The 22,313-nt window shown below is 40.4% G+C and overlaps 1 protein-coding gene across 2 annotated transcripts in view; it reads left to right on the top strand.

Moving 5' to 3' along the window:
- The window catches only part of bcar3 (BCAR3 adaptor protein, NSP family member), a 270,158-nt gene extending 252,233 nt beyond the window's left edge, over nt 1–17,925 (top strand). For both annotated transcript variants that reach the window (XM_062028535.1, XM_062028536.1), the window contains 5 exons: nt 3,741–3,856; nt 6,548–6,719; nt 9,763–9,874; nt 13,127–13,330; nt 16,269–17,925. In XM_062028535.1, the coding sequence (XP_061884519.1) occupies nt 3,741–3,856; nt 6,548–6,719; nt 9,763–9,874; nt 13,127–13,330; nt 16,269–16,447 (783 nt within the window). In that variant the 3' untranslated portion in view covers nt 16,448–17,925. The remainder of the gene's footprint in view (nt 1–3,740; nt 3,857–6,547; nt 6,720–9,762; nt 9,875–13,126; nt 13,331–16,268) is intronic.
- Nucleotides 17,926–22,313: the final 4,388 nt, after the last annotated feature.

Below are 22,313 nucleotides of genomic sequence, written 5' to 3'. Positions count from 1 at the left end.
AAGTACATCCGTACATGACAACACCAAAATAGGAGCGCAAGACAAGAATTAAAACACTACACACAAGAAAACATTAAAAAAAAACTCAAAATACGTCACGGCTAAGCACAACCAAGCTAAAACTGAACTGGCTGAAAAGTAAACAAAAACAGAATGCTGGACGACAGCAAAGACTTACAGCGTGTGGAGCAGACGGCGTCCACAAAGTACATCCGTACATGACAACACCAAAATAGGAGCGCAAGACAAGAACTAAAACACTACACACAGGAAAACAGCAAAAAAACTCAAAATACGTCACGGCTAAGCAAAACCAAACTAAAACTGAACTGGCTGAGAAGTAAACAAAAACAGAATGGCGGACAGCAAAGACTTACAGCGTGTGGAGCAGACGGCGTCCACAAAGTACATCCGTACATGACAACACCAAAATAGGAGCGCAAGACAAGAATTAAAACACTACACACAGGAAAACAGCAAAAAAAACTCAAAATACGTCACGGCTAAGCAAAACCAAACTAAAACTGAACTGGGGCTGAGAAGTAAACAAAAACAGAATGCTGGACAACAGCAAAGACTTAGTGTGTGGAGCAGACGGCGTCCAAAAAGTACATCCGTACATGACAACACCAAAATAGGAGCGCAAGACAAGAATTAAAACACTACACACAGGAAAACAGCAAAAAAAACTCAAAATACGTCACGGCTAAGCAAAACCAAACTAAAACTGAACTGGCTGAGAAGTAAACAAAAACAGAATGCTGGACGACAGCAAAGACTTACAGCGTGTGGAGCAGATGGCGTCCACAAAGTACATCCGTACATGACAACAACAAAATAGGAGAGCAAGACAAGAACTAAAACACTATACACAGGAAAACAGCAAAAAAAACTCAAAATACGTCACGGCTAAGCAAAACCAAACTAAAACTGAACTGGGGCTGAGAAGTAAACAAAAACAGAATGCTGGACAACAGCAAAGACTTACTGTGTGGAGCAGACGGCGTCCACAAAGTACATCCGTACATGACAACACCAAAATAGGAGCGCAAGACAAGAATTAAAACACTACACACAGGAAAACAGCAAAAAAAACTCAAAATACATCACGGCTAAGCAAAACCAAACTAAAACTGAACTGGCTGAGAAGTAAACAAAAACAGAATGCTGGACGACAGCAAAGACTTACAGCGTGTGGAGCAGACGGCGTCCACAAAGTACATTCGTACATGACAACACCAAAATAGGAGAGCAAGACAAGAACTAAAACACTATACACAGGAAAACAGCAAAAAAAACTTAAAATACGTCACGGCTAAGCAAAACCAAACTAAAACTGAACTGGGGCTGAGAAGTAAACAAAAACAGAATGCTGGACAACAGCAAAGACTTAGTGTGTGGAGCAGACGGCGTCCACAAAGTACATCCGTACATGACAACACCAAAATAGGAGCGCAAGACAAGAATTAAAACACTACACACAGGAAAACAGCAAAAAAAACTCAAAATACGTCACGGCTAAGCAAAACCAAACTAAAACTGAACTGGCTGAGAAGTAAACAAAAACAGAATGCTGGACGACAGCAAAGACTTACAGCGTGTGGAGCAGATGGCGTCCACAAAGTACATCCGTACATGACAACAACAAAATAGGAGAGCAAGACAAGAACTAAAACACTATACACAGGAAAACAGCAAAAAAAACTCAAAATACGTCACGGCTAAGCAAAACCAAACTAAAACTGAACTGGGGCTGAGAAGTAAACAAAAACAGAATGCTGGACAACAGCAAAGACTTACTGTGTGGAGCAGACGGCGTCCACAAAGTACATCCGTACATGACAACACCAAAATAGGAGCGCAAGACAAGAATTAAAACACTACACACAGGAAAACAGCAAAAAAAACTCAAAATACATCACGGCTAAGCAAAACCAAACTAAAACTGAACTGGCTGAGAAGTAAACAAAAACAGAATGCTGGACGACAGCAAAGACTTACAGCGTGTGGAGCAGACGGCGTCCACAAAGTACATTCGTACATGACAACACCAAAATAGGAGAGCAAGACAAGAACTAAAACACTATACACAGGAAAACAGCAAAAAAAACTTAAAATACGTCACGGCTAAGCAAAACCAAACTAAAACTGAACTGGGGCTGAGAAGTAAACAAAAACAGAATGCTGGGCGACAGCAAAGACTTACAGCGTGTGGAGCAGACGGCGTCCACAAAGTACATCCGTACATGACAACACCAAAATAGGAGCGCAAGACAAGAATTAAAACACTACACACAGGAAAACAGCAAAAAAAACTCAAAATACGTCACGGCTAAGCAAAACCAAACTAAAACTGAACTGGCTGAGAAGTAAACAAAAACAGAATGCTGGACGACAGCAAAGACTTACAGCGTGTGGAGCAGATGGCGTCCACAAAGTACATCCGTACATGACAACAACAAAATAGGAGAGCAAGACAAGAACTAAAACACTATACACAGGAAAACAGCAAAAAAAACTCAAAATACGTCACGGCTAAGCAAAACCAAACTAAAACTGAACTGGGGCTGAGAAGTAAACAAAAACAGAATGCTGGACAACAGCAAAGACTTACTGTGTGGAGCAGACGGCGTCCACAAAGTACATCCGTACATGACAACACCAAAATAGGAGCGCAAGACAAGAATTAAAACACTACACACAGGAAAACAGCAAAAAAAACTCAAAATACATCACGGCTAAGCAAAACCAAACTAAAACTGAACTGGCTGAGAAGTAAACAAAAACAGAATGCTGGACGACAGCAAAGACTTACAGCGTGTGGAGCAGACGGCGTCCACAAAGTACATTCGTACATGACAACACCAAAATAGGAGAGCAAGACAAGAACTAAAACACTATACACAGGAAAACAGCAAAAAAAACTTAAAATACGTCACGGCTAAGCAAAACCAAACTAAAACTGAACTGGGGCTGAGAAGTAAACAAAAACAGAATGCTGGGCGACAGCAAAGACTTACAGCGTGTGGAGCAGACGGCGTCCACAAAGTACATCCGTACATGACAACACCAAAATAGGAGAGCAAGACAAGAATTAAAACACTACACACAAGAAAACAGCAAAAAAAACTTAAAATACGTCACGGCTAAGCAAAACCAAACTAAAACTGAACTGGGGCTGAGAAGTAAACAAAAACAGAATGCTGGACAACAGCAAAGACTTACAGCGTGTGGAGCAGACGGCGTCCACAAAGTACATCCGTACACGACAACACCAAAATAGGAGCGCAAGACAAGAAGTAAAACACTACACACAGGAAAACAGCAAACAACTCAAAATAAGTCAGGGAGTGATGTGACAGGTGGTGACAGTACACCTACTTTGAGACAAGAGCTATATTGATGCATGCTTGGTTATGGTTTAAAGTCATATCCAACAATTGTGAAAACGACTTTTTATTGTCAACTGAGTGAATGATGTCTGCTGGTGGTGTGCCTCTGCATTTTTTCAACGCAAAAAATGTGCCTTGGCTCAAAAAAGGTTGAAAAACTGCTTTAGACAAGTCAAGTGGGTTTTCAATAATTAATATATTTTTATCTTACACAGAACTTGAACATTCAAGATTGTACGATAACATACTAAATACTAATGACCTACCTGGCGACACAAAGAAGGACATCAGGAAGCTACATTGGCAGCTGCAGGTGCATAATATAACACAGTTGTTTTTGTTTTCTAGGTTGCAAGGATACTTGGAGTGTCACCTGAGTTGAAAGGTCAGATGGGCGTGTCTTCTGGTCTGGAGCTGGTCACCTTGCCGCATGGTCGACAGCTGAGGCTGGACCTGATGGAAAGGTAGACATCATGTTGCTTATTGGTGGTGGTGTCCATCACTCAGCTGTGTGACTAAATGGGGTCTACTACAGAAATTACAGTCGTGTTCCATTTCAACAACAATTCTGTAGACGTCCCTAATTATGTGACCCAAGATGACCAAAATATCAGATAAGATAGTGTTCTGCTTTTCAAAATGTCTTCTTGAAGCCTTCAAAAGAAAAAGAAAAAGATGATTCATTTATTTTGTCACTGCTTCACCAAATGTCTACAGCAGGGGTCCCCAAACTACGGATCCGGCCCGCCAGCGTCCAAAATCCGGCCCGCGGAAAAGTCCCAAGTTAATTTTTTTTTTTTTTTTTTTTTTTTAATTTAAAAAAATATATACATTTTTTACCGCTTGTTACTCTCGGTGTCTCCTAGCCGCTGAAGCAAATCATATCGTCTAAAAATGCATTTTCCCATCGATAATGTCACATCATCGCGCTCGGAATGAATATATATATATATATCCATTATATAGTGCTCAGTATCGGGGTAGAGTGGAATATACTTTAGGTCAGGAGAAAAACACAGAGGCTATTTCATCCCTACAAGCCTGTTTCGCACTGAAGAGCAGGAAAACCTGCGAAACAGGCTTGTAGGGATGAAGTAGCCTCTGTGTTTTTTCCTGACCTAACACATATATATATATATATATATATATATATATATATATATATATATATATATATATATATATATATATATATATATATATATATATGAATAATTTTCTGCGATGAGGTGGCGACTTGTCCAGGGTGTACCCCGCCTTCTGCCCGATTGTAGCTGATATAGGCTCCAGCGCCCCCTGTGACCTTGAAGGGAATAAGCGGTAGAAAATGGATGGATGGATGGATGGATGGATGGATATATAATTTTTTTACATTTATTTTTATTTTTATTTTTTTATTCACATTTTTTAAAATCTGTCCTTTCTACTCCATTTTTTACCGCTTGTTACTCTCTGTGTCTCCTAGCCGCTGAAGCAAATCATATCGTCTAAAAATGCATTTTCCCATCGATAACGTCGCGCTCTGAATATATATATATGTATATATATATATATATATATATATCCATTATATAGTGCTCAGTATCATCCATTATATAGTGCTCAGTATCGGGGTAGAGTGGAATATACTTTAGGTCAGGAGAAAAACACAGAGGCTATTTCATCCCTACAAGCCTGTTTCGCACTGAAGAGCAGGAAAACCTGCGAAACAGGCTTGTAGGGATGAAGTAGCCTCTGTGTTTTTTCCTGACCTAACACATATATATATATATATATATATATATATATATATATATATATATATATATATATATATATATATATATATATATATATATATATATATAAATAATTTTCTGCGATGAGGTGGCGACTTGTCCAGGGTGTACCCCGCCTTCTGCCCGATTGTAGCTGATATAGGCTCCAGCGCCCCCCGTGACCTTGAAGGGAATAAGCGGTAGAAAATGGATGGATGGATGGATGGATGGATGGAAATATAATTTTTTTAAATTTATTTTTATTTTTTTATTCACATTTTTTAAAATCTGTCCTTTCTACTCCATTTTTTACCGCTTGTTACTCTCGGTGTCTCCTAGCCGCTGAAGCAAATCATATTGTCTAAAAATGCATTTTCCCATCGATATTGTCGCGCTCTGAATATATATATATATATATATATATATATATATATGTATATATATACACACACATCTATATATAGTCGAGGTTTCTATGGTTTATCTGTGGAATATACGTTAGATCAGGAGAAAAACATAGAGGCTATTTCATCCCTACAAGCCTGTTTCGCAGGTTCCCTTGGATTTTATAATATAAATACTATAATAAAATCCCCTGAAGAGCAGGGAAACAGGCTTGTAGGGATGATTTCCTGACCTAACATATATATATATATATATATATATATATATATATATATATATATATATATATATATATATATATATATATATATATATATATATATATATATATATATATATATATGTGTATATATATATATAGACACACACACACATACAGCCTGGCCCTCGGCCAGATTTTTTAACCCAATGCGGTCCACCTGAGTCAAAAAGTTTGGGGATATAAAATATTTTTTATATTATTTTATAATTCATATGATGAATAACTCTTACTTTACCTGTGTCGACCTTTTAATTCCACCTAAAAACTATTTATCTTACTTTGGTTGGTTTCCTTTTTTTCCACGTCAATGTGCTTCACTTTCTTTTTACTTGAAAATACACAAATGTGATTATATATGATTAAAAAGGCGAGTTCCATAATTCTAAATATGTACACATATATAAGGTGTCCCATTCCAAAAACCATGTTTTTGTCTACCTTCAATGTGCTGTGGGCAGTTGGCCAAATGGTGTTTACCTGCCCTAGTAACCAAGAGGCTTTGATTGGTTAAGAGTGGTTAGGAAATGTTTCATTTTCTGCACATACTAGAAGTTTACAAGCCCATCCTGTTCCTTCCACCTCATACCAAATGTCACCACACGTCGACAAAATCACGGAAAATATTATTGATGAGTCTGTATTGACTTGATCGATTTACAGCATTTAAAAACTGATATGTAGGTTGAAGTCTGGGGCTTTAAAGCTAACACTCACTTGTTTCCTCTCAACAGACACCACACCATGGCAATAGGTGTGGCTGTGGATATTCTGGGATGTACTGGCAGCGTGGAGGAACGGGCATCCACTTTGAATCGCATCATCCTGGTTGCATTGGAGCTAAAGGACACTGTGGGCGATCTGTTTGCTTTCACTGCCCTGATGAAAGCTCTAGAACTGCCACAGGTAACACACACACACACACATTAGTTTGACAGTATATAAAGTTTGTACCTTGGCAAGTTTCACTGCAATAAGGCACTTTTGGTAGCCATCCACAAGCTTCTGCTTGAATTTTTGACCACTCCTATTGACAAAATTAGTGTAGTTCAGCTAAATGTGTTGGTTTTCTGACATGGACTTGTTTCTTCAGCATTGTCCACACGTTTAAGTCAGGACTTTGGGAAGGTCATTCTAAAACCTTAATTCTAGCCTGATTTAGCCATTCCTTTACCACTTTTGACGTGTGTTTGGGGTCATTGTCCTGTTGGAACACCCAACTGCGCCCAAGACCCAACCTCCGGGCTGATGATTTTAGGTTGTCCTAAAGAATTTGGAGGTAATCCTCCTTTTTCATTGTCCCATTTACTCTCTGTAAAGCACCAGTTCCATTGACAGCAAAACAGGCCCAGAGCATAATACTACCACCACCATAGTAATAGTCAAAATTATAAGATAACAAGTCAACATTTTGAGATAGAAATTAAAAACTTTGAGCTAAAAAGTTAAAATTGTGAAATAAAAAGTTTTAATTAAGAGTTAAAAAGTCATACCAATAAGGAAAAAATGTAAAGTAAAATTATGCGATAAGAAAGTCAAAATGACGAGATAAAAACTCATAAATATGATGCAAAAAGTCAAAATTTTGAGATAAAAAGTCATAATTAAGATGCAAAAAGTCGAAATTATGAGATAAAAAGTCATAGTTATGATGCAAAAAGTTGAAATTAGGAAATAAAAAGTTATAATAATGAGATGGAAAGCTGAATTTATGAGAAAAGAAACTCGAAATTATGGGATAAAAAGTCATAATTCTGACATAAATAGTTGAAATTATGAGAAAAAAAGTCAACATTTTGAGATAAAAATTAAAAAAATTTAGCTAAAAAGTTAAAATTGTGAGATAAAAAAGTTATAATTAAGAGTTAAAAAGTTGTACCTTTGAGGAAAAAAAGTAAAGTAAAATTATGCGATAAGAAAGTCAAAATGACGAGATAAAAAGTCATAAATATGATGCAAAAAGTCAAAATTATGAGATAAAAAGTCATAATTAAGATGCAAAAAGTTGAAATTATGAGCTAAAAAGTCATAATTATGATGCAAAAAGTTGAAATTAGGAAATAAAAAGTTATAATAATGAGATGGAAAACAGAATTTATGAGAAAAGAAACTCGAAATTATGGGATAAAAGTCATAATTCTGACATAAATAGTTGAAATTATGAGATAAAAAGTCTAAATTACGATATATAAAAAGTCGTAATCATGAGCTAAAAAGTCAGAATCACGAGATAAGAAAGTCAAAATTGTAAGATACAAATACATAATTATGAGATAAAAAGTGTGCTTCTCAATTATTTTCTGTTGCGTTAATAAAGATACAATGTTATGCAGAGGTGTACTTATAACTACGGTAGGCGTGGTGTTCCTGGGATTAAAGGCCTCACCTTTTCTCCTCCAAACATATTGCTGGGTATTGTGGCCAAACAGCTCCATTTTTGTTTTAATCTGACCACAGAACTTTCCTCCAGAAGGTCTTATCTTTGTCTATGTGATGTCAGATACATTTTGTCAAGAGGAGTGGTCAAAAATTCCAGCAGAAGCTTGTGGATGGCTACCAAAAGTGTCTTATTGCAGTGAAACTTGCCATGTAAGCAAATATTAACATTGCTGTATGTATACTTTTGACCCAGCACATTTGCTCACATTTTCAGTAGACCCATAATAAATTCATAAAAGAACCAAACTTCATGAATGTTTTTTGTGACCAACAAGTATGTGCTCCAATCACTCTATCACAAAAAAATAAGAGTTGTAGAAATGATTGGAAACTCAAGACAGCCATGACATTATGTTCTAGGGGTGTGGGAATAAATAGATTCGAATTCGAATCGCGATTCTCACGTTGTGCGATTCAGAATCGATTCTCAATTTTAAAAAATCGTTGTTTTTTTTAAATTATTATTTATACAATTTTTTTTTTTTTTTTTTAATTAATCAATCCAACAAAACAATACACAGCAATACCATAGCAATGCAATCCAATTCCAAAACCAAACCCGACCCAGCAACACTCAGAACTGCAATAAACAGAGCAATTGAGAGGAGACACAAACACGACACAGAACAAACCAAAAGTAGTGAAACAAAAATGAATATTATCAACAACAGTATCAATATTAGTTACAATTTCAACATAGCAGTGATTAAAAATCCCTCATTGACATTATCATTAGACATTTATAAAAAATATAATAAAAGAACAATAGTGTCACAGTGGCTTACACTTGCATCGCATCTCATAAGCTTGACAACACACTGTGTCCAATATTTTCACAATGATAAAATAAGTCATATTTTGGTTCATTTAAAATAATGTTTTTTATTTATTTTTTATTAATGTTTGTAATGATAATATCAATAAGGGATTTTTAATCACTGCTATGTTGAAATTGTTACTAATATTGATACTGTTGTTGATAATATTTTTTCCAGTTTGTGTGTCCTCAATTGCTCTCAATTGCTCTGTTTATTGCTATTCTGGATGTTGCTGGGTCGGGTTTGGTTTTGAAATTGTATTGCATTATTATGGTATTGTTGTGTATTGTTTTCATCAACAAAAAAAACAAATGTAAAAAAAATAAAATAAAAATAATGATCGTTTTTGAATCGAGAATTGTGTTGAATTGAAAAAGAAAATCGATTTTGAATCGAATCGTGACCCCAAGAATCGATTTTGAATCGAATCGTGGGACACCCAAAGATTCACAGCCCTATTATGTTCTTTACAATATCAATTATGACACACATGCTTAATGAATAATTGTTTTGCTAAATGTAATCAAAAGATGAAATACTCGTGATTCCCATGCATTGCACTTTGTAATACAATGACACTATAGGAAGAGTCTTTTTTAACTGTACTAAAATGCAGATATTTTTTTTAACGGTACGTTGTTTATAACAATTAACCAATGAAGCCGGGGGGGGATTGTTTTGATCCTGTACAGATCAGTCGTCTGGAGGACACGTGGACCACTCTAAGAAGGAACTTCACAGAAACCGCTATCAGCTATGAGAAAACCCTCAAACCTTTCTACAAGAATCTCTACGAGGGGACAGGTATTGCACAACAACAATACACATCAACTAAGATCTACATAAGAAGTGCTAAATAACATGTGCAAACTGTGAAAATGTGTCTGATGGGTTGAGTTATTCCTTGCCCTGATGTGGGATCTGAGCCGAGGATGTCGTTGTGGCTTGTGCAGCCCTTTGAGGCACTCGTGATTTAGGGCTATATAAGTAAACATTGATTGATTAATACTATTAGAGGGCGTGTTGTGGTGCAGACCGCCTTATTTAAATGAGCTATTTGGGTGTATACCGACGGTTACCATGGTGACACTCGTTTCCCTCCACATATATGACCAACCCGTAGTGTTTTGTCATGTTGTTGACACACAGCACACACATTTGGTATATAGACTAAGCCTGGACAATTATTTGAATATTAACCTCTTAAGGCCCAAGCTGTTTGTTTACATGCTTTTTTTTTTATTTCTCTTTGCTATTTGAGCTTATTGGACCCTAATTAGAATAAAAACTAAGAATCATCTTTTGACACGATGTACTTAGTCCATAAGTACACAAACGTGTACTTCCTGTTTAGTGACCTGATAATTCTTTTTTTACACTTTTTTTTTTTCCAAAATTCCATTGTATGTTATACTCTTCTGACACCACCAGATGGCAGTATAAGTGTCCACATAAGCGGCCATAAGACCCCATTTCAGTAGTGTACACAATTTTGGAAATAAGAGCTAAAAGGAGCTGCCCACGCATGTGGCCACTAAGCCTTTAGAATCAGGATTTCAATTTTGACTTCTCACGATCATAAAAATACAATAGAAACATTGATTACATTTTTGGCCTTGTAACGGTGAAACGGATTAGTCAGCAAATGAGTGACAAAAAGACCAAGTGTAAAAGTTTGGGATTTCATCATGGTTGCTATATTGGGTTTGACACAGCGTTAGTACACCTAATCAATAATCACTAAACGCAACAAAAAAAGTAAGGCACATGATTTCCGCAGTCACTTAACCATTGACGGAATCACAGAATCGGTGAATACAACTAGATCCGCCGTTGAAGTCACTGATATAGACATAATTGTGACTGAAATGCTGACATTGTGAGGAGAAGGTACATTTTTTGGGGAAAATGATGTGTCCGATATCAATCAATCAATCAATCAATCAATGTTTACCTACATAGCTCTAATATGAACCAACTGTTTGGGGCTTTTTGAGGTGGTAGTGTGTCTGGAATGATCCAAACGCAAGAAAATGCATATTGCACAAAGTTTTGAAAAAACAAACACCATAAAAAAACAGTAGATATCAAAACAAATCATCTTCCATCCATCCATTTTCTACCACTTGTCCCTTTCGGGGTCGCGGGGGGTGCTGGAGCCTATCTCAGCTACAATCGGGCGGAAGGCGGGGTACACCCTGGACAAGTCGCCACCTCATCACAGGGCCAACACAGATAGACAGACAGCATTCACACTCACATTCACACACATCATCCTGATTAGTTTTAACCTTTGAATCATCTAGCAGCTATAAAATAAAATAAAAAACATATTGCTGAATAGATGATATGTCTATTATTTTGTATTCCCCCAAACGGGTTGAGACGCACACATGTGGGATGGAGGATTCTCTCTCCATCTTCTGTCTTAGCCTCATTTTTCCAATCTGTTTGTGTGTAACTGTGCCGGTCTGCGTGCATATTTGAAACGTGCTAAAATACAGACACGAAACAGTGGCCGCAGAACAGTCTCGGTCTTATTAAATCACAATACACCGACTGAATGATTACATTTGCATCTCCTCTTACCAGTATTGTTCTAATGATCGACATATATTCTGCATATTAATGAAGACAGACACGCTAAATGGATGCACTCTCTATTTTGCTCCTTTAATTGACACCTCTAAAGGCTTTAGTGGACAGCACCTTTTAGCTCTTATTTCCAAAATTGTGTACACTACTGAATTGGGGTCTTATGGCCACTTATGTGGACACTTATACTGCCATCTGGTGGTGTCAGAAGAGTATAACATACAATGGAATTTGGAAAAAAAAAAGTGTAAAAATAAGAATTAGCATGTCACTAAACAGGAAGTACACGTTTGTGTACTTATGGACTAAGTACATCGTATCAAAAGATGATTCTTAGTTTTTATTCTAATTAGGGTCCAATAAGCTCAAATAGCAAAGAAAAATTAAAGCTGCAAGCAGCGTTGGTCGGGCCCGCATATTTGGCAGGTGCTAGTTGCTGAAGGATGTCAATCTATGAAATGTAGGTCTAAGTGAGACCTACATAGAGGTTTTTGTTTCATGTCTCTAAGACGTTCCTACCGGAAGTTACAAGCAGTTTTGTCTGTGTTTTATTCCTTATCTGGAGCGCAATTTTGAGTTTTGGGGTTCGGTTTTTTTTATTAGATCGCAATTTCCGCCAGTCCTGATGTGTGTAAAAAGTTTGGTGAGTTTTGAAGTATTTTAAGGGGGTCAAATTACTGCTCAAAGAGGCAAAAATTTGTGTTTTTATGAAACTTTTGTTTTGAAGGGGTGATTGCCAACTTCCTGTTGATTTTTGCTGAAGGATGTCTGTGTATGAAATCTAGCTCTAAGTCAGACTTACATAGAGGTTTTTGTTTCATGTCTCTACGATATTCGTAATGGGAGTTATAGAGGAAGTTGTGTCTGTGTTTTTTTCCTAGGGGGGCGCTAAAGCGCAATTTTGATTTTTGGGGTTTGGTTTTTTGACTAAAGAGTTTTGTTCACGTTTTTTTATGCGTGTGTCAAATTTGGTGAGTTTTGAAGCATGTTAAGGGGGGAAAAGTAGTGCGCAAAGCAAATAATAATAATAATGATAATAAACCTTACAATAACAATAGGGTCCTTTGGGAGTCCTTTACAAAGGGACTTGCGGTCCCTAATAAAAAAAACATGTAAACAAACAGTTTGGGCCTTAAGAGGTTTTAATAAGTAGTGCAATCCTCTGCACACGAGCTAAATAGATGTGCTTTGCACGCGCTATCAACTATGCAACTCTTTTAGTACACGCAAACTGTTAGTAGATAAGAGCCTTTGTTTGTGCACTTAAAACCTGTTTGACTGTGTTAATCAAAACTGGATTATTGCAACCATCAACAAGTTATGTTTGTTGGAGATTAGATATTTACAGGAGCAATTCTAACGTCCTACATGGTGCTGATTGTTGCGCGAGGTTTTTGCATTCTAATGAACTAGAGTACTGATGCACTTTGGGTAATAAAACGTACTTAATGATTCTTCCAGCCTCCTCTCCTCCGGTGGTGTGCGTGCCCCTCATGTTGCCTCTCCTCACTTTGATGGAGCGCCCGTCCGTTACGCCAGAGGGGGCGGAGCTCTGGGAGGTCAGCGACCAGGGCTGTGACATCATGCTGCGTCACCTGGAGGCCGCGCGGGACGTTGCACGTCGCGCACACACCTACACCGAGAACGCGCAGAAAATCACGCACGGTAAAACATGAAATATTCTCACTTTCTTGAATTCATCCAGCGTTTTTTCATGCATTTATTTATTCGGTGGCCCTCCACTTATACAAAACCCAAAACCAGTGGAGTTGGCGCGTTGATTCACACCTGAACAAGGACAAGGACAAGGTTAGGTGGGATTTACCCTGGAAAACATTAACCGGCTTAGTGTAGAAGGGGCCTAAGTTCCAACCATACAACTGTTATGTAAACACAACTGTTAGGCAAACACTCTGTAGGACTCAACAAAACACAAAACTGGCACACCTGATGCCAATAGACTACTTCCTGACTACGGCAACACACCTTGGACAAACTGAAATAAATGCGTACTTTCGAATGAGACTCAGAACTGCAAGAAACCAAGACAGCACAGTTACCTTTATCAGCTCAGGCCGTGTCTACACTAAACCGGATAACCTTTTAAAGGAATAATTATTTAGCCTAAGCCCCGTTTCAGCCACACTAAACCATCGTTTAAGGTCCCCCTCCTCGGACAATTTTTTACACGGGTAAGTGCGCCGTGTATTTCTTGAATCTCCGGCTCTTAGCTTTGTATGGACTCATTGATCGTTTACAAACTGAGTTCGGAGAGGAAGTGACGGCGAAAAGACCGCGCTCACACAGGAAGTGACGTCAGAAAGAACCAGCTTCATAATAAAGCGGTTTCGTAACTCGGGGCTAACCACTGGAAATATGGAGGCGAGTCATCCAGACATACCCGTGTTTCTCCTTCCGTCTGTACAGACGCTTGTGGAAATCACACATGAATACCTTAACAGAAAGCGATTGCAGCTATTTGGGATACAACACTTCTCAGACGGCAAGAGAACTTTCCAATGTCCGGGTCAGCTGTGATTCTACTTAGCGAAAAACTTCTTCCATTTGTCGAAGGAGAGACAACGAGAATGCGAGCTCCCGTAGATGTGATAAAAAAGGGGGGTCTAAACAAGTATAAGGTGGGATTTACCCTGGATAACCTTAGCCGACTTAGTGTAGAAGGGGCCTAAGTTTCAATCATTAAACTGTTATGTAAACACTCTGTAGGACTCAACAAAAGACAAAACTGGCACACCTAATGCCAATGGACTACTTCCTGACTACGGCAACACACCTTGGACAAACTGAAATAAATGCATACTTGCGAATGAGACTCCAGAAGTGCAAGAAACCAAGACAGCACAGTTACCTTTAAAGTTAAAGTACCAATGATTGTCACACACACACACTAGGTGTGGCGAAATTATCCTCTGCATTTGACCCATCACCCTTGATCACCCTCCTGGGAGGTGAGGGGAGCAGTGAGCAGCAGCGGTGGCCGCACCCGGGAATCATTTTTGGTGATTTAACCCCCAATTCCAACCCTTGATGCTGAGTGCCAAGCAGGGAGGTAATAGGTCCCATTTTTATAGTCTTTGGTATGACTCGGCCGGGGTTTGAACTCACAACCTACCCATCTCAGGGCGGTCACTCGAATAAGTATGACGATCCTCCTGGTAGGGGGGTATCCCTTTATGGAGGATGCCTGTACGTGACTTTGTTTAACTTTGTGCACACACCACACGATCCTTGACAGATCCGGGTCAGGGTCCAGTGGCATGGAGTCCAAGACGACTGGGCATCCTTTTCTGCTGCAGCCTTCATCCGCCATCCCAGTCGTTGTGACGCTCCATAGGGTTAGCAATCATCCTCCGCCTGTTCCACCGTGGAGGTCTTGGGTTGTTATTTCCCCATAACTGGGCCCACATGGATGTGGGGGTGCCTTCTTCCGCCATCGCAGCCGTTGTGGTGGTTCTTACATCTACCGTCTTCCACCTGCTCCGCCGTTGAGGTCTTCACCGTATCCCTGGCTAGGGGGCAGTCAGGTACTATGCCTTTGCCAAGGGCCACCTTGGGTAACAGTAGTAAAGGGGTTAACCTCCTAGTGCCCTAAGACCCCATAGAGGAGCCTCCACTGCCGGATGCACTTTAACGTCATGCCCAGGACGTAGGGCGGACACTCTAACCACTAGGCCACCGAGTAGGTATCAGCTCAGGCTATGTCTACACTAAGCCGGATAACCCCTTAAACGAATAATTATTTAGCCTAAGCCCCGTTTCAGCCACACTAAACTATCTTTATCAGCTCAGTGTTAAATTTAAAATTGGTACCGTAACAATTCCAATGGGAAAAGGTACCCATCCCTACTTGGCCAATTATGCAAAGTATGCCTGTGGGGGCAGGGGGGCGAGATTGGCATTGTGGCGGGGGCTTGGCCTGCGGACCTGCAGCAAAGCGGGGTGTGCCAGGACCGGCTCCTCGCAGAGGGCCTTCTTAACCCTCTCAAACGCCTGCTGGCACTGCTCCGTCCACCAGACCAGATCTGGAGCACCCTTTCGGGTGAGGTCCGTTATTGGGCTGGTCAGGTCCGCAAACCGGGGGATAAACCTCCGGTAGTAACCTGCCAGACCCAAATACTGCCTCGACTCTTTTTTCGTCTTGGGGGTTGAGCAGGCCGCAATTGCCGCTGTTTTGTCTACCTGCGGGTGCACCTGCCCTCCTCCCAAGTGGTACCCCAAATACTGTACTTCCAAAAAAGAGGTGAGGCAGTTTTTGGGTCTGGCAGGTTACTACCGGAGGTTTATCCCCCGGTTTGCGGACCTGACCAGCCCAATAACGGACCTCACCCGAAAGGGTGCTCCAGATCTGGTCCAGTGGACGGAGCAGTGCCAGCAGGCGTTTGAGAGGGTTAAGAAGGCCCTCTGCAAGGAGCCGGTCCTGGCACACCCCGCTTCGCTGCAGGTCCGCAGGTCAAGCCCCCCCCCCCCCCCCCCCCCCCCCCCACAATGCCAATATCGCCCCCATGCAAGTCAGCGCCACAAATAGAATGTGGAAAACGCTGACATTAATTTTTAACAAAAATGTTTTTTTGTTTGTTTTCAGGGTTCCAGTGTGATGAAGACCTGCTGGAGGTGTTCAAGACGGACTTTCAGCTGCGGCTGCTTTGGGGGAGTCGTGGCGCTTCAGTGAACCAATCAGATCGCTACAGCAAATTCAGCCTCATCCTCACGGCCTTGTCGCGCAAGCTGGAGCCCCGACACAAAACGCAAACTTTAATTTGACTTCAACTTGGCAACGACACGCTGACTGTGCCGGACTGAAGACTGGTGGATTTTTATTCCAGCCGTGCAAAAGGCTAAGAATAGAAATAACAGCACAGGATGAGGAAGATGTATTTATTAGCAATGGAAGCAAAGATTCTCGCCCGGAAAAGGGTGGAGTGCCATCTCCGGGTTGGGGAGGAGACCCTGCCCCCAAGTGGAGGAGTTCAAGTACCTCGGAGTCTTGTTCACGAGTGAGGGAAGAGTGGATCGTGAGATCGACAAGCAGTAAGTCGGACCGGTTTCCAGTGAGGGTTGGACTCCGCCAAGGCTGCCCTTTTTCACCGATTCTGTTCATAACTTTTACGGACAGAATTTCTAGGCGCAGTCAGGGTGTTGAAGGGATCTGGTTTGGTGGCTGCAGGATTAGGTCTCTGCTTTTTGCAGATGATGTGGTCCTGATGGCTTCATCTGGCCAGGATCTTCAGCTCTCACTGGATTGGTTGGGACTGGAATCAGCACCTCCAAGTCAGAGTCCATGGTTCTCGCTCAGAAAAGGGTGGATTTCTATCTCCGGGTTGGAGAGGCGATCTTGCCCCCAAGTGGAGGAGTTCAAGTACCTCGGAGTCTTGTTCACGAGTGAGGGAAGAGTGGATCGTGAGATCGACAGGCGGATCGGTGCGGCGTCTTAGGTAATGCGGACGCTGTATCGATCCGTTGTGGTGAAGAAGGAGCTGAGCCGAAAGGCAAAGCTCTCAATTTACCGGTCGATCTACGTTCCCATCCTCACCTATGGTCATGAGCTTTGGGTTATGACCGAAAGGACAAGATCACGGGTACAAGCGGCCAAAATGAGTTTCCTCCGCCGGGTCTCCCTTAGAGATAGGGTAAGAAGCTCTGTCATCCGGGAGGAGCTCAAAGTAAAGTTGTTGCTCCTCCACATGGAGAGGAGCCAGATGATGTGGTTCGGGCATCTGGTCAGGATGCCACCCGAACGCCTCCCTAAGGAGGTGTTTAGGGCACATCCGACCGGTAGGAGGCCACAGGGAAGACCCAGGACACGTTGGGAAGACTATGTCTCCCGGCTGGCCTGGGAACGCCTCGGGATCCCCCGGGAGGAGCTGGACGAAGTGGCTGGGGAGAGGGAAGTCTGGGTTTCCCTGCTTAGGCTGCTGCCCCCGCGACCTGACCTCGGATAAGCGGAAGAAGATGGATGGATGGAGGAAGCAAATATTTAAAATATTTGCTTTGTACTACTCGGTGCTTACAACAGTGTCTGCTCTATTCTGTACAACACATTCATAATGTTCACAATACCACTCTGTGTGTTGGTCACTTTGACAAGAGTGGTAAGAAAGTATGAATGTTCATTATTTCCACTTTAAAGGGAAACTGCACTTTTTTTTTGGAATTTTCAATCTTCACAATCATTATGAAAGCCATGACGGATGCATTTTTTTTAATGCATTCTAAATATCAAATAAATTCGATCAAAAGTCCGCTGACAATGGAGTCTTTCAATTCTGCCTATAGAGCACCTAAATAAAACATCCAAACGCCTCCATTTGGGTTTTATATATATATGATGTAAATATATACACTATATTGCCAAAAGTACTTGGCCACCTGCCTTGACTCACATATGAACTTGAAGTGCCATCCCATTCCTAACCCATAGGGTTCAATATGATGTGGGTCCACCTTTTGCAGCGATTACAGCTTCAACTCTTCTGGGAAGGCTGTCCACAAGGTTGCGGAGTGTGTTTATAGGAATTTTCCACCATTCTTCCAAAAGCGCATTGGTGAGGTCACACACTGATGTTGGTGGAGAAGGCCTGACTCTCAGTCTCTGTTCTAATTCATCCCAAAGGTGTTCTATCGGGTTCAGGTCAGGACTCTGTGCAGGCCAGTCAAGTTCATCCACACCAGACGCTGTCCTCCATGCCTTTAAGGACCTTGCTTTGTGCACTGGTGCACAGTCATGTTGGAAGAGGAAGGGGCCCGCTCCAAACTGTTCCCACAAGGTTGGGAGCATGGAATTGTCCAAAATGTTTTGGTATCCTGGAGCATTAAAAGTTAATTTCACTGGAGCTAAGGGGCCAAGCCCAACTCCTGAAAAACAACCCCACACCATAATTCCTCCTCCACCAAATTTCACACTCGGCACAATGCAGTCCGAAATGTAGCGTTCTCCTGGCAACCTCCAAACCCAGACAAGCCAAGTGATTAGGACACCTGATTCTGATCATTTGGATGGGTGGCCAAATACTTTTGGCAATATAGTGTATGTAATGTAGTAACAGGCATATATATAATAACATTTAGTATTTACATAATTTGATCATTTTAATCATACGCGGCGCATTATTTTAAAAAACGCATCACGACATTTGCTTTTTTTGTTTTCTTCATCACAGATTTCTGCTAACCGCAGACTCTACGAGAGCCAACAAACATAATAAAACATCACTTACTGTACAAGGTTTGCTGTCATTAGGAAGCCGACTTTTGGGATGTTCATACAGTATATTCCCATTTAGATGAAAAAAGGCTCAAAATCTGTCAGGTTCAAACACTGATGACATCTATTAAACAAGACAAGAAGCAAGGAATTAAACAGACAGAATTAAAATTCGCTAAGTTGAGGAGAAACGCGTAGACACTCTCTGACGAAAGATTGTACGCTTCCTCTTTTATTTGGACTTTCTCTGACTACATGGCAACAGCTGTTTCTAGGGGAGGGGGGTCGTAAACAGCCATCGCCTTTGGTCACAAAACAGTTCAAAGAAAAGGTCGGAAAACAGTTCAAAGAAAAGGTGCCTGGAGGGAGGTCAGGCCCTGCCTCCTCTCCACTTTGTAGATCTCGGGTCAAGACAGAATCTTCCTGTGGATTACAATATATCAAAGAAACCGACACCCTCATGTCGCTCCCCATCCTACACAGTGGAGTTTTACAAGCCTTTTGCTTGGTAGGATCAAAGACAGCTTTTGTCCTCTCGCAGGGCGAGCTGAACTCAATGTAACACAAAGTTTTGTGATAACTTAGATACAATTATTCTGACATAATCCTCACGGAGAAACAGGATGGGAACAAGCACTTTCCGCATCATTCTTGCCAGTTTCAGGTCCTAAATTGGCTGTCAAAGTGTCCCAACTTGTCGGATTGTATCCTCAGCCATTGACTTTTTAGGCGAGAGGCTTGATTTGTGATCGACAATAAATTTACGGGGAGCAGGGAAGCGAGGAAACAGCAGATCACTCGATGATAGTTATCAGGTCACCACTATAAATAGTTAGTCTGCGTCAGCGCTTGTAATAACAATATCACTAATACTTGGTTAATATTCAAGTCACAAAATGTAAATGGAGCAGTGTTTCCAACACATTCATTTATTTGTGGCGGCCCGCCACGAAAGAATTACGTCCGCCACAAATAAATAAATTTAAAAAATAAATAAATAAATATATATATATATATATATATTTTTTTTTGTCCTGTCCAGCTTCTCAGGCAAATCATATAGTTGATGTAGATGCCCATATAGGCTGTTCAGATTTACTTTACAAAAGAGAAGTGTAGGATACTTCTCTTGTTGCCTTATTTGTATTTGACCACTACTGTTTTCTGTTTATTTGTTACTGACTGTGGCAGGACACCTCTGCCTCTGTTTCACTTTATGTTGCTGGTAAATAATATGGTTGTAGTAGTAGGCTAAAGTTAAATTATTTAGTATGCACTAATTAAAGGGGCAGAGCTTTAAGAGACCTTTTAGCTTTTATATTTTATAAGATATATTTTTTGTAGGAACCACAATTAATAAATATAATTCAGTGAATAACTTATTGTTCAAATCTGTATATAAATATGTACATAAAGTGTTGTAATTATATTGTAAAAAGGATGGATGGATGGATGGACATTTAAAACAAAACTGTTATTGTTAATTAGTAAGTATACATTTTTTTAGCCTTTTTAGAGAAAATCATATCATTGTAGTAAATTATGCAAATTACTCGATGATGTCATGGTGACCACGCCCGTAGCCACGCCCCCCACTGCCACAGGTATCTTGCCAGTTTATGGGAAACACTGGGGAGTATTGTTTGCATTTTTGAATGGTTATTTATCAGATTGTATTGGCTGAATAGTGGAGTGCCGATTGGCTCTGCTGTAAGTGGACTTTTATTTATGTTTATTTTATATTTAGAAATACATCCGTCGCCATGATTGTGAACGATGGGCAAAATCCCCCCCAAAAAAGTGCAGTTCCCCTTTAAATGGTACATACCGGATGCTTGGCTTCACAACGTAACCCATAAGAACCCAGACCCACTCCTGCTTTCAGCAAAATTACGGAGCATAAACCACAAACATTGACATTTTACAAAAAAAAATGTGATTCTCACTGTAATTTTGGGTTTGATCATTTAGTTTTCTCTGGTGTTTGGACTCCAAATGTGACTTTTTTTTCTTAAAAAGAGCAAATATTTGTTAAAGTATACGCATAAAAATTGTTCTGAGCTTGAATCGTTTGGGGTTTTTTCAGGGTGTTGGCAGCCCTACAGTCAGGCTTTCATAGCAAAGTTAAGGCTAAAAAGCTGATAGCCAGCTTTTCCTGGCTTGTTGTTACTTAATGCAATAAAACAACACTCTATTAAAGCATTCATTGGGTTGAATGGGTTCAAAATGAATTTTAATGGCAAACAATTGGCTTTTGGAAATTTTGGAGAAGTTATGTCCTTGAACATAACGGGTTCTTATGGGTTAATGTGACTTTAACCCATAAAAGTGTAAAAGCCAGATTAAGAAGTAATAATTTGACTTGCAGCACTTGTGATGTACATTTAAAGTCATTTGATAATTACAGTGACACCACTTTTGGTGTCATGGCCCTTTAAAAAAGATGAAATGAGGAAAAAAAACAACTTGCACTTTCTTGAGACGTCTGTGTATAAAGTCTGTAGAAGTATTTGTAATTAGTTATATCAATTTGTTCATTAAGTGAATAGGATGGATTGAGAAGTAAAACGACATCAGACCACTAACTCCACTTCAAGGTGAGTTAGTGATGTATGTATAACGTTGAGGTAAGTACAGTATATCGGTGATTAAAGGTGTACATACTGTATGTGTGACAAGTTCATATTAGACTGTATATACAGAACATAAGTTAAATAAGAATGTCAATGTATATATTATGAACTACTGTGGTGTTTTAATAAATGTGGTACATGTGAACTTTTCATTGGAATTGTATGAAAATGTACACAAGATGCTCATGACTGGGGATGGGTACCGAATTCGGTACTTTTATAGGTACCGACCGAACTCGGTCGGTACAACCGGGTAAAGATTCACGTAAAAAACGTTTAAAAAGGCATATTTTAGTACCTTTGTTGCACGGGAAGTCCTAGGGGGAGTGCTCAGAGAGTATGGGGTATCGGACTGTCTGATTGTGGCGGTCCGCTCCCTGAGCTTGGTCCGCATTGCCGGCAGTAAGTCGGACCCGTTTCCAGTGAGGGTTGGACTCCGCCAAGGCTGCCCTTTGTCACCCATTCTGTTCATAACTTTTATGGACAGAATTTCTAGGCGCAGTCAAGACGTTGAAGGGATCCGGTTTGGTGGCTGCAGGATTAGGTCTCTGCTTTTTGCAGATGATGTGGTCCTGATGGCTTCGTCTGGCCAGGATCTTCAGCTCTCACCGGATCGATTCGCAGCCGAGTGTGAAGCGACTGGGATGGGAATCAGTACAACCAAGTCTGAGTCCATGGTTCTCGACCGGAAAAGGGTGGAGTGTCATCTCTAGGTTGGGGAGGCGATCTTGCCCCCAAGTGGAGGAGTTCAAGTACCTTGGAGTCTTGTTCACGAGTGAGGGAAGAGTGGATC

The sequence above is a fragment of the Entelurus aequoreus genome, linkage group LG19, assembly GCF_033978785.1.
Source record: "Entelurus aequoreus isolate RoL-2023_Sb linkage group LG19, RoL_Eaeq_v1.1, whole genome shotgun sequence".
Classification (NCBI taxonomy): domain Eukaryota; kingdom Metazoa; phylum Chordata; class Actinopteri; order Syngnathiformes; family Syngnathidae; genus Entelurus; species Entelurus aequoreus.
The sequence above is the reverse complement of the archived record's forward strand: the minus strand, read 5'-3'. Positions and strand labels throughout refer to the sequence as shown.